Source organism: Schistocerca nitens, chromosome 1, assembly GCF_023898315.1.
Source record: "Schistocerca nitens isolate TAMUIC-IGC-003100 chromosome 1, iqSchNite1.1, whole genome shotgun sequence".
NCBI lineage: Eukaryota > Metazoa > Arthropoda > Insecta > Orthoptera > Acrididae > Schistocerca > Schistocerca nitens.
The window spans coordinates 931,121,903-931,134,241 of NC_064614.1; the positions used below are offsets into that span (position 1 = coordinate 931,121,903).

The window sequence follows — 12,339 nt, forward strand, 5'->3', positions numbered from 1 at the left end:
CATGGAATCCCCCCAAATGCCCTAACTGTAAAGAGTCCTTTCTCTGGATCTCACCCCTCCTTTCACAATGACCTACACTATTCAGATTCCGCCAATCTCTGCCCTGGCCCTCACAAACCTGGTACCGCAACCCATGGCACAGGCATCTCAGAACCGCCTCTGCTCCCTCCGCAAGATAATACTACTCTGTCATCCCTGCTCTATACATCAATCTCTGAAACTGAATCCCTTGCTCTCCAGCACCTGGAGGAGCATTCCAGACACCACCTCCAAAAAATTATCCAAGCTGCTGACATCCTGCTGCCGCCTCAGGGCATCACTATCCATCAACCCCTATCGTATCCACAGTGTTCCTCCTTGTCCACCCCTCATAGCAGCTAAACCCTGCCTTACTGACCTTTTCAACTTGCCACATCCCCTGAAACTCCCTAACAACCACCCACCAAATCCAGAGCCAACAAAATCCCGTAACACTGTTGTTAACCTTTCCATCAAAATCCCCAGCTCTACAGAAGTTACAATTCCATCCGGCTGCTTTACTTTTAGCCCTACACCCAAATTTAACCATGCTGGACTTGACAAAGGCCTACTTTCCTTCTCCTGATCCCTGCAATGTAAGCACTTCTTGCCACCAACCCCTCCAACCAAAACACCCCTAATTCCAACACTGAACCCTGCCTTTTGCAGTTCGAACCACCAGACAATCACGATCCTCCCCCCCTCCCCCCGACTACCTTCCACCTTACCGCCCACTGATCACTTCCAGGAATTTCTTACCCCAAATTAGCCTCACCATCCTTCACCAGGTTCCTTCCTCAGAACACCAATCTTTCGGTAGAAAAAAGTACACCCGTACACAACCTCAAACCAAATATTGACCTAATCATCCTACCTGCAGACAAAGGTTCTACAACTGTTGTTATGAATTGCTGTGACTATCTGGCAGAAGGCCTCGCCAATTATCCGATTCCTCCACCTATAAACTTTGCCAGAATGATCGCATCCCAGAAATCCAACACAAACTGCAACCCCTGCTTAAAGCCTTAGGCCTTTCCCAGAACATCATCCCTGAATCCATTTCCCTCATCATGCCTATGACACCCCGCACACCTGCCTTCTACATGCTCCCCAAAATCCACAAACCCAAGAATCCTGAACATCTCATTGTGGCTCGTTATTGTGTCCCCACTGAAAGAATTTCGCCAGTGATTGACCAAAACCTCCAATCAGTTGCCTGTAATCTAGCCTCCTACATCAAAGTCACAACCACTTCCTTCACCGACTCTCCACCATCGGCACCCCTCTACCTCATGCATCCCTACTCATCACTGCTGATGCCACCTCCCTACACATCAACATCCCTCATGCCCATGGTCTTACCACTATTGACACTATCTTTCCCAACATCCTTCAAACTCCCAACCCACTACCTCATTCCTCATACACCTTGCTAGCTTCATCCTAACATACACCTACTTCTCATTTGAAGGGAATGTATATAAACAAATCTGAAGTATAGCCACTGGCACCTGCATGGCAGGCTCCTCCTATGCCAACCTTTTTATGGGCCACCTAGAAAAGACCTCCCTAGCCTCCCAAAATACCAAAACCTAGTCTGGTTCAGGTTCACTGATGATATCTTCATGATCTGGACTAAGGTCAAGCACCCTATCTTTGTTCCTTCACAACATCAACATCCGCTTCATGTGATGCTCATCAACCCAGTGTGCCACTTTCCTAAATGTTGACCTCCTCTTCTCTGTTGGCTCCATCTGCACCTCTGTCCACATTAAACCCACCAACCTCCAATGGTAGCTGCATTTTGACAGCTGTCATCCCTTTCATACCAGAATGTCCCTCCCATAAAGTCTGGCTACACGGAGGTGACATATCTGCAGTGAAAAAAACTCCTTTACTCAATATGTTGTGGGACTCACCAAGGCCTTCACAGACAGGCACTATCACGCAGACCTAGTCTGAAAACAGATCTCCTTACCATTTCCCCTCACAACCTCAATCTTCCCATCTCCACCTAAAACCAGTCACAAAGAAGTGTCCCTTTCATCACCAAAAATCCCGGAGTGGAACAACAGAACTACATGCTTCAACAGGACTTTGTCAAAGCATGTGGTTCATCATGTCCTGAAATGAGGGACATCCTAGCCGATATACTTCCCACCCCTTCTTAATGTGATGTTCTGTTGCCCAGCCAACCTCCACAACATCATAGGCCAACGCCATGCCACGCCCAATTCCAACCCCTTGTCAGAAGGATAACATCCCTGTGATCCAGGTGCAAATCCTGCCCAATCCACCCACCCAGCACTTCCGTTTCCAGTCCTGTCACAGATTTATCCTACCCCATCAGGGACCATGCCACCTGTGAAAGCAGCCATGTCATTTACCAACTCTGCTGCAATCATTGCACAGACATTTATGTTGATACGACAACCTACCGGCTGCTCACCAGGATGAACGGCCACTGCCAAACGGTGGCCAAGAGCAAAGTATACCACACTGTGCACAGCATGCAGCTGAACATAACACATTTTATTTCAATGGCTGCTTCACTATCCAAGCCATCTGGATCCTTCCCTCCACCACTAGCTTTTCTAAACTGCACAGGTGGGAATGATCCTTCCAATACATTCTCCACTCCTGTAATTATCCTGCCCTCAACCTACACACATCTTTATCTAATCTTCTTTTCGTTTGTTCCTTTTCCCCCACCTCCCTGCCCCACAACTTCCTGATGCTGCGCCGTTCGGCAGTCTGCACACTCCACCAGACAGTGATTGTCTCTCTTCCCACCTGTACACTACTACCCCCTTCCCTTCCCCACCCCTTCCAGAGTGTTGCTGCTTGCATCTCACATGGTGATGCATTCCAGCCTGAGATGCTGGAGTTAGTAATCATGTGTGCATGAGGTGTGTTTGGTTTTGTGTGCGTGTGCGTAGGTTTTATACAGACTGATCTATGAGGCATGTGGAAATGTTCAGACTCAAAGTGTCTGAGATAATACATGATAGGATTATAAGCTCTTTGAATTTTCTTGTTAAACTCTTAACACACAGTATCATCAAATTAATCAATGCTATGCAAGTACTGGAAGCTGGTCAAAATATCTATATATTTGTAAGAGGGATGGCTAGAGTGTTCTAAACCAAGACCAAACCAACTGGTTTCAGTGTCGCTGATGTTAAGACTCATTTTTTTACAAATTCTTCAAGATAAAGAGCTAATTAGTTTCTCTATTTACATCTTACATCACAGGCATAAGGCTTTGACTTTGTTAAATATTCGTGCATTATTATGACAAGGATGAAGAGATGTGGCAATATCAAATTCTTTGGTGGAGTCCACTCTTCAATTCTAATCAACCTGGTACTCCAGTCTGGATTGTACATTGTTCCTGGTGTTCTTGAGTAACTCTTACGGTGGTGTTATGAAACTTCCTTACACAAATCCAAAATCCCATCCAAGTTGTAGCAGATAGTTAATGGAAAGAAGCAGGGGATTCTAGGGTGGAATACAGTGTGTGTTCCATAACCATGATAGTAACCACAAAGAATCTATTTTAACCTCAAAAACTTACAGTGAATGGGTTCTATGTTACACGTCAGCTCAGTAGAGGTGGCTAAAAACTCCATTCCAAGATGGATTACTAGACATGTTGCTAAGCACTCTTCAAATAGTTACACAGAAAATATTTACAGAGTAAAGTTAGTGAAGAACAAGCTACATACAAATTAGTAAACCTGAAACTATCCTAATGACAGACAGCGTAAAATTATCCCTCATATAAGTTTCTTTAAAAAGTCACGATGTTTGTTAACCAATAATACTTTGAATTTGATATGATAAGTAAATACTTACCGTCAAGGGGATTAACCAGTCCACTACTTGTCCAGTCAAACTGAGCTGCAGGAACAGCATCCTGTAAAATATTACATAAATGTTTGACTGTCAGTAACTTGACACAGGCAACACCGATAAATGGGTTGTCAAACAGTTTTTTTTTTTAATAGAATAAATTATATTTGTGAGTCAGAAGTTACTGTGCCTACCTCTGATTCCATTCCTAAGATTGTTATCTGTATATGTATCTGATACCTTTGTGTGTGTCTTGAGATCCCAATTGTGATGAAGCATCTATCCCAATGTCTTCAAATGCAACATACACCACAAGCTTCTTTTAAGCTTTTCTCTAGTCCCCAATTTTTTTCCTTTCTTGGTCCATCAGTCCATTGACTGTTTTGAAGCAGTCAACCATGTTTTCCCCTCCTGTGCAAATCGCTTCATCTGAGAGATGCACTGCTAACACCAGAGAAACTCTTCTGGCACTGCACTGCTACTTGTTCCTACTTCTCTGTGATACTTTCATCTTCTATGTTCACCTCACCTGTTTCACAGAAGACAACTACAAATCACAGTGGGATCACAGTGCCTGGAGAATATTGTGTGCAACCCCCCCCCCCCCCCCCTCCAAGTTTTAAAGATATCTACTGTGTCTGACATATTGTTGAAGGCTAGTCTTCACTCACCTTTTAACCTCCAGTTAGGGTAAAGTAGGCCTACTGGTGTGAACGAAAGAAATTCAGGACAAAAAGAGTATTAGAAGCAGGTGGACTTCTACACTCCTGGAAATGGAAAAAAGAACACATTGACACCGGTGTGTCAGACCCACCATACTTGCTCCGGACACTGCGAGAGGGCTGTACAAGCAATGATCACACGCACGGCACAGCGGACACACCAGGAACCGCGGTGTTGGCCGTCGAATGGCGCTAGCTGTGCAGCATTTGTGCACCGCCGCCGTCAGTGTCAGCCAGTTTGCCGTGGCATACGGAGCTCCATCGCAGTCTTTAACACTGGTAGCATGCCGCGACAGCGTGGACGTGAACCGTATGTGCAGTTGACGGACTTTGAGCGAGGGCGTATAGTGGGCATGCGGGAGGCCGGGTGGACGTACCGCCGAATTGCTCAACACGTGGGGCGTGAGGTCTCCACAGTACATCGATGTTGTCGCCAGTGGTCGGCGGAAGGTGCACGTGTCCGTCGACCTGGGACCGGACCGCAGCGACGCACGGATGCACGCCAAGACCGTAGGATCCTACGCAGTGCCATAGGGGACCGCACCGCCACTTCCCAGCAAATTAGGGACACTGTTGCTCCTGGGGTATCGGCGAGGACCACTCGCAACCGTCTCCATGAAGCTGGGCTACGGTCCCGCACACCGTTAGGCCGTCTTCCGCTCACGCCCCAACATCGTGCAGCCCGCCTCCAGTGGTGTCGCGACAGGCGTGAATGGAGGGACGAATGGAGACGTGTCGTCTTCAGCGATGAGAGTCGCTTCTGCCTTGGTGCCAATGATGGTCGTATGCGTGTTTGGCGCCGTGCAGGTGAACTCCACAATCAGGACTGCATACGACCGAGGCACACAGGGCCAACACCCGGCATCATGGTGTGGGGAGCGATCTCCTACACTGGCCGTACACCACTGGTGATCGTCGAGGGGACACTGAATAGTGCACGGTACATCAAAACCGTCATCGAACCCATCGTTCTACCATTCCTAGACCGGCAAGGGAACTTGCTGTTCCAACAGGACAATGCACGTCCGCACGTATCCCGTGCCACCCAACGTGCTCTAGAAGGTGTAAGTCAACTACCCTGGCCAGCAAGATCTCCGGATCTGTCCCCCATTGAGCATGTTTGGGACTGGATGAAGCGTCGTCTCACGCGGTCTGCACGTCCAGCACGAACGCTGGTCCAACTTAGGCGCCAGGTGGAAATGGCATGGCAAGCCGTTCCACAGGACTACATCCAGCATCTCTACGATCGTCTCCATGGGAGAATAGCAGCCTGCATTGCTGCGAAAGGTGGATATACACTGTACTAGTGCCGACATTGTGCATGCTCTGTTGCCTGTGTCTATGTGCCTATGGTTCTGTCAGTGTGATCATGTGATGTATCTGACCACAGGAATGTGTCAATAAAGTTTCCCCTTCCTGGGACAATGAATTCACGGTGTTCTTATTTCAATTTCCAGGAGTGTATATCATTTTCTCTTTCTTTGAATTATGAATGAAATTCAGAACTAAGATATATTATTGATGACAATAAAATAAGGCCACAGTTTTTGCTGTGTATGATGTTAGTCTCAACAGAATGTACAGTATAATATTATTTTCTGGATGGGGCCAACGAAAGAATATGCTCTCACATTGAAACACAAACAAGTAACTAGAATGTTTTGAAAGGAAAGGGTATTTTGTTGGTTGTTTGAGACAGATAAGGAATTAAACAGTGGGGTCATCATGGGGCCCTCTATCTGGAATTAATGACCTCAGCCATAATTTTGATCAATTTGAAAGATGATGTAGGAGTAGTAAAATAGAGGCTCTGAAAGCAATATTAATGCCAGTGATGAGGAATAATTGAATGAGTAATAAATGTATGTGGGCAGGATCAGTCTACAGGCTACAGAGCAGACAAGCCCCCTCCCTCAGCTCATCTGCAGCAACAGGCACCTTATCCATATTTGACACCTCGCTGAGCCAATGCAGGGCTAAGATGACAATGGAATAAATAATTCCTTCTAGTTAGATGGATCAGATATGCATACAGTAAAATTTGAACAGCTAGAAACATAACGAACATCAGTAGGACCAGTAATACTAAAAAAAGGCGAGAGAGATACTCACATCGCTAAATGGAGTGTTCAGTCTAATGACCCGTCCGGGCTTAGCATTTGTTGGAATGTGTCCCACCCCCAATCCATTGTAGTCAAACAGTTAAAGATGGGAATGGAACTCACTCTCTCTCAGAGGAAGCATAAAAACCTGTCCCTTCATCATCAGCTATTATCAACGATAAGGAATCCTTAAGGTTGTGCCTCCGTTGGAGTGCTATAATGAAGGGTCATTCCTAGAAAAGTAAAACAGGGTGCAACAGAAGAAAGGGCTAACTGCATCTTAAAGTAATTATACAAAGAGTAAAAGACGGTGGTTGCTGGAGGGGGTATGGTTGAGGGCCGTCTGAGCCCAGCTTGTGGAAGGAGACATTCCAATCCCAACCACACATACTTCACCCTGAAAGCAGTTTAAAACATTAGATGCAAGAATAAAAACTAATCTCTCAGAGCAAATAAAAAACCAGTTCAAGTGTCTCCATATTGTTCACCACCATTACGCAAAGAATGTGGAAGACCACGTCTGGCAAGGAGAGCAGAATGAGAGGGCATTCCACCAGAATGTGAGCTACTGTCTATAAGGCTCCACAACCACAAATAGGGGGTGGTTCATTACATGAAATAAAACTGTGGCTCAGTCTGGTATAACTGATGCTAAGGTGACAGGGCAGTGAACTCCTTCCGGAAGGAATGGAAGGAGGAGTGTCAAGTAGCTGATGTCTCCTCGATAGTGCAGAGTTTTCTTTAGAGGGGACATTTGCAAGTATAGGTCTCACCTGCACCAATAAGCAACCTCAAATCATTGCCCGTGATCATCAAAGTGAATGTTGGGTGAGTAATCATTTCTCTAGCCAAATGGCTAACCAGTTCATTTCCAGTATACTCACATGTGTTGGGACCCAGTGGAAGACAGCTGAACAGCTAGTATGACAAAGGACACATGGAAAATTGTGAATTCCAGATATAAGATGATGACAAGAATAACACTGATCAATAGCCTGCTGATCTCTCATGGTGTAACTACACATTAAAACTAGTTTGAGTTGGGTCTGTTTAACAAGATGTAGGACACTTTTAATGTCTATTACCTTCACCACAAAAAAATCTACATTTTTCCCTGTAAGGAATGCTGTTGCTAACAGATAGGAGATATAAAAGCATACCCAGTCCTATCAACAACAGGCAAGGACTGTGTATCCAAACAGAGTTCTTGGACAGGATGAACAGCACTATGGCAACAGAAATGTGTGACTTGCATTTTCAATGGAGAAAACTGGACACCATGGGAAAGAGTTCAAGTGGAAGCCCTCCAGATAGCTCCTTGGAGAAGGTATTCAGCCAAGGCTACAGACAGAGCAATACCAAATAGAGAGGTTGTTGACATACAACTCACGGGTAACTGCTGGTCCATTAGAGGCCATTAGCCCATTGATGGCAATAAGGAAGAGTGTAACACTTGCATGGAGCTCTGGGCAATACTGTTCTCTTGGAATATTGGGAACTGAGTGATGTATCCATTCCATCTCAAAACAATTTATGCGATAAAAACTGATGAATAAAATTTGGTAGGGGGACTAGAAAGTATCAGTGAAGGAGGAGGTGTACAATATGATGACATCAAGTGGTGTCTTACACATTATGAAAAAACTGCAAAGAGATGTTGGCATTCAGAAAAAGCCTGTAGGATTGCTGTTTCCAACTTTAACCATAAAAGTTGTTGATCGCTTTCTACCTGATTTAAGTATCAGGATGATGGCAGTTTGCCTACACTGCAAACAGAAAACGTCTTTGAGCCAAATGTGATTGAAGACCCTGAGTATATGGTGCCTGTGAGCCACATTCAAATGTTTGATCATCTAATTATGAAACAAATTAGGGCTTGGGGCCACATTGAATAATGAGCTGAAAGCCTGAACCAATTCCCAGTTCATTATAAAGTTCAGGATTATGGCGGCAAGAGGGAAAGGATACAGGGATGACTTCAACTTGTCATTTGTATGTTAAAAGCATAGCCAGGTAAGAAGTGGACTCTTATGTTGTTGGAAAGAGGGTTGTGAGGTGTTCAGCAAGAACTGATGCAGCAGTAGAAATACCACCATGAAGGAGGAGACCAGGAACAGTTGCTGATATTTTGTAGCCAAGTAGACCTTGGAGTTTGGCACTGGGGTGAAGAGAGAGACTTTCCTAAGGAAGAGATGTAGCACTTCATGGATTCCTTCTTACGCATTTAATTCCATAGCGAGTCTTTGCAGAGAGTTGCTTAAAAGTGATTAGGGCAGCTTGAGGAGGATGTTGCTTGAGACATTGCAGGGTCCTTTAACAGTCCTGAACAGCTGTTGCAATGTCTTTAGCCCGCTATGGTATCAGCTGCCAATGGATGGCGCTCCCAGAAATGGGGATAAGTGCTCCAGTGCTATGAGTGACGGCACTGGAGATATCTCCAACAACCTTGTTGATACATTCTAATGAAGCTAACAGTAGATGTATACAACTGCCAGTTGGCCCTTTGGACAGCCCAACAAGGCAACAGGTCTGGCAGGCAGTGAGAGGGTCACTGGAGAGTGATCATTATCCTGAAGAAGTTGATTAATCAGAAGACTTCTACCAGACGACATGGTAGTTCCCCATAGGATGGTGTACACTGTAGTCCCCAAGTAGCAGAATGGGGGAGGGGGAATGGGGGGGGGACAGAATTATCAAATTAAAGTGGTCATCTCAAAGTACGCTTATCCGTCATAGGGGCAACTTTGGGATGAGCAGTTCATGGCTTATTTAACCAATGGCTGGTGTTGGGTCACTGGTCTGTAGATTTCTAGGAAGCTGTTTCCATATGTGAGTACCACAAGTCAATACCAAAACTCAAGCTGCTGCCAATGACCTGGCCACAGAAGTGGCACTTCACTTCATTAAATGCACTATTTACAATGTTGCAATTGTATGCATTTGTTTTCTGCCACATAACACTAAACTTTTAGAATTTTGTTTCCCGTTACTCAACCCACATCAAACTGCCAATAAATATAAAATACAAACTGTTCATCTGTAACTTACATAACTGAAAACTTGAACATACCTCAGACAAAGAATTAACAGTCTCCACTGCAGATGTCTGTGGATCTGGCTTCGCAGATGGTGATACAGGTGAGCTGATACTGGAAGCTCGCACAGGCTCCAGTGGGCTGAATCCCAAATTAGCAGCAAATCTTGGTACAGAAGCATTCCAGCGTGGGCCAAAGAGCTGCAAAGATAAATAAGCCACTATTAAGACACACAAGACCTGGACATCATTTCATGTCCATATTGTTGTGTGTACTCCTATTACATCAAGTCCCCATGTGGCCAAAATTTGCCTTGGTCAACTCCAACCATCACTTTTGTCACATCAAATTTTTTTGAATGCTATCTTTCACTACCACACTTAACACAAATTCAGAAAATCTGTTAACGGACATTTATAATGAAACAGTACATAATAACCTATAAACTACTTGTACAAGAGAACAGAACAACAGAATATACGAAAAAAGAAAAGAATCTAAATTCTGGCTATGAAGACGTTTCTAGCAGAAATCTTTTGCTGACTTTATAGGATTATGATTAAGATATATTTGTAAGTAATCAATGACTTGGGGCACATAGCCTGACAGACTTAAGCATGCTTTAGTAACATGGGTCTATGAAACTGGAGATAAGCAAACAGCCTCTATAATAGACCTTTCTCACTCCTTCCACTCTTTCCACAAGTGTTTGAGAGAGTTGCTTGTAACAGAATACTGACTGATTTAACCAAAAAGAATTTGTTAACTCGCTCTGGTACTGGCTTCTGTAAAAGATTCTCCATAGAGAAAGCAATACAAGACCTCACAAACAAAGCATTAGCAGAACTCGCAAGAAAAGTTATACAGTTGGTGTATTTTGTGACCTTGTCAAAGTATTTCATTGTTTTGATCACAAAATTCTACTTAGCATACTGAAGTGCCACGATATTAATGGTATCTGTCTTGCAGAGATGGAGCATTATCTTCATAACAGAATGCAGAGGATCTAATTGACAGGCTATATCACAGGCATGAAACTAACCCGTTATGGGGGAATATAACATGTGAGGTCCCCCAAGGATTGGTACAAGGTCCACTGTTCTTGACCTACATAAATGATCCAGAATGAGATTTTCACTCTGCAGCAGAGTGTGCATTGATATGAAACTTCCTGGCAGATTAAAACTGTGTGCCGGACCGAGACTCGAACTCGGGACCTTTGCTTTCGCGGGCAAGTGCTCTACCAACTGAGCTACCCAAGCACGACTCACGCCCCGTCCTCACAGCTTTACTTCCGCCAGTACCTCATCTCCTACCTTCCAAACTTAACAGAAGTTCTCCTGCGAACCTTGCAGAACTAGCACTCCTGAAAGAAAGGATATTGCGGAGACATGGCTTAGCCACAGCCTGGGGGATGTTTCCAGAATGAGGTCCCGAGTTCGAGTCTCGGTCCGGCACACAGTTTTAATCTGCCAGGAAGTTTCATATCAGCGCACACTCCGCTGCAGAGTGAAAATCTCATTCTGGAAACATCCCCCAGTTTGTGGCTAAGCCATGTCTCTGAAATATCCTTTCTTTCAGGAGTTCTAGTTCTGCAAGGTTCGCAGGAGAACTTCTGTTAAGTTTGGAGGGTAGGAGACGAGGTACTGGCGGAAGTAAAGCTGTGAGGACGGGGTGTGAGCTGTGCTTGGGTAGCTCAGTTGGTAGAGCACTTGCCCGAGAAAAGGCAAAGGTCCCGAGTTCGAGTCTCGGTCCAGCACACACTTTTAATCTGCCAGGAAGTTTTACATAAATGATCTCCCAATTAATTTAAAGGGTGATTCATAAAACTGTAATGTTTTCTGATGACACAGACACACTAAGACGTGACAAGATTTGTACCATGCAATTCAAACTAGCAATAATAGCCTGTTATCACCCAAAGTAGACATCAATGGTCATCCCATTAATGAAACATCATATTTAAAATTTCTTGGGGTGCAGTTGGATAATTAGTTAAAGTGGAGAGAACACAAAAATAACCAGAAGCACAGTTCAATTTGCTGATCCTTAGAAGCACCTCTCATGGTGCTGATCTAAAGACAAACAGTGCTTGTTTATTTTGCATATTTTACTAGCTGTAACCTTACAGAATTAACTTCTAGGGCACTATACCCAAAATTCATAAAATGCTTTTTCAGTAGAAGCCAACAGCAAAAGTACTTCTTGGCAGAGCCTTTTTGAGGATCTTTGAAATCTTACACTCACTTCCTAGTACATTTACTCTGCACTGGTTTTTGTTTCTGAAAAAACAATTTGTTTCAGCTGAACTGTGATATACACAATTGCAATTACAGACACAAACTTCTTTTCCTGTTGAGTTTGTCTCCTCCTTTAGGGTTCAGAATGGAGTTATATTTTCTTATGGGAAGATATTCAACAATCTCCCATCCAACATAAAGCAGGAAATTGGCAGTCCTTACCAACTAAAAAGAAAATTAAAAAATTTATCTCACCAGCCAGTCGTTGTACTAAATATCTGAATATTTAGATTCAGCAATTGGATAGTTCTCTTAGCTATGTGGAAAGCATTAGTGTTTGTCGTAATGCTGCATGACAAATAGAAAT

The 12,339-nt window shown here is 44.2% G+C and overlaps 1 protein-coding gene across 3 annotated transcripts in view; it reads right to left on the minus strand.

Moving 5' to 3' along the window:
• Window positions 1-12,339, minus strand: part of LOC126193617 (aftiphilin) — an 83,782-nt gene that overhangs the window by 34,116 nt on the left and 37,327 nt on the right. For all 3 annotated transcript variants that reach the window (XM_049932701.1, XM_049932702.1, XM_049932703.1), the window contains exons 5-6: window positions 9,768-9,932; window positions 3,877-3,937 (exon numbers count right to left, since the gene is read on the minus strand). In XM_049932701.1, the coding sequence (XP_049788658.1) occupies window positions 3,877-3,937; window positions 9,768-9,932 (226 nt within the window). The remainder of the gene's footprint in view (window positions 1-3,876; window positions 3,938-9,767; window positions 9,933-12,339) is intronic.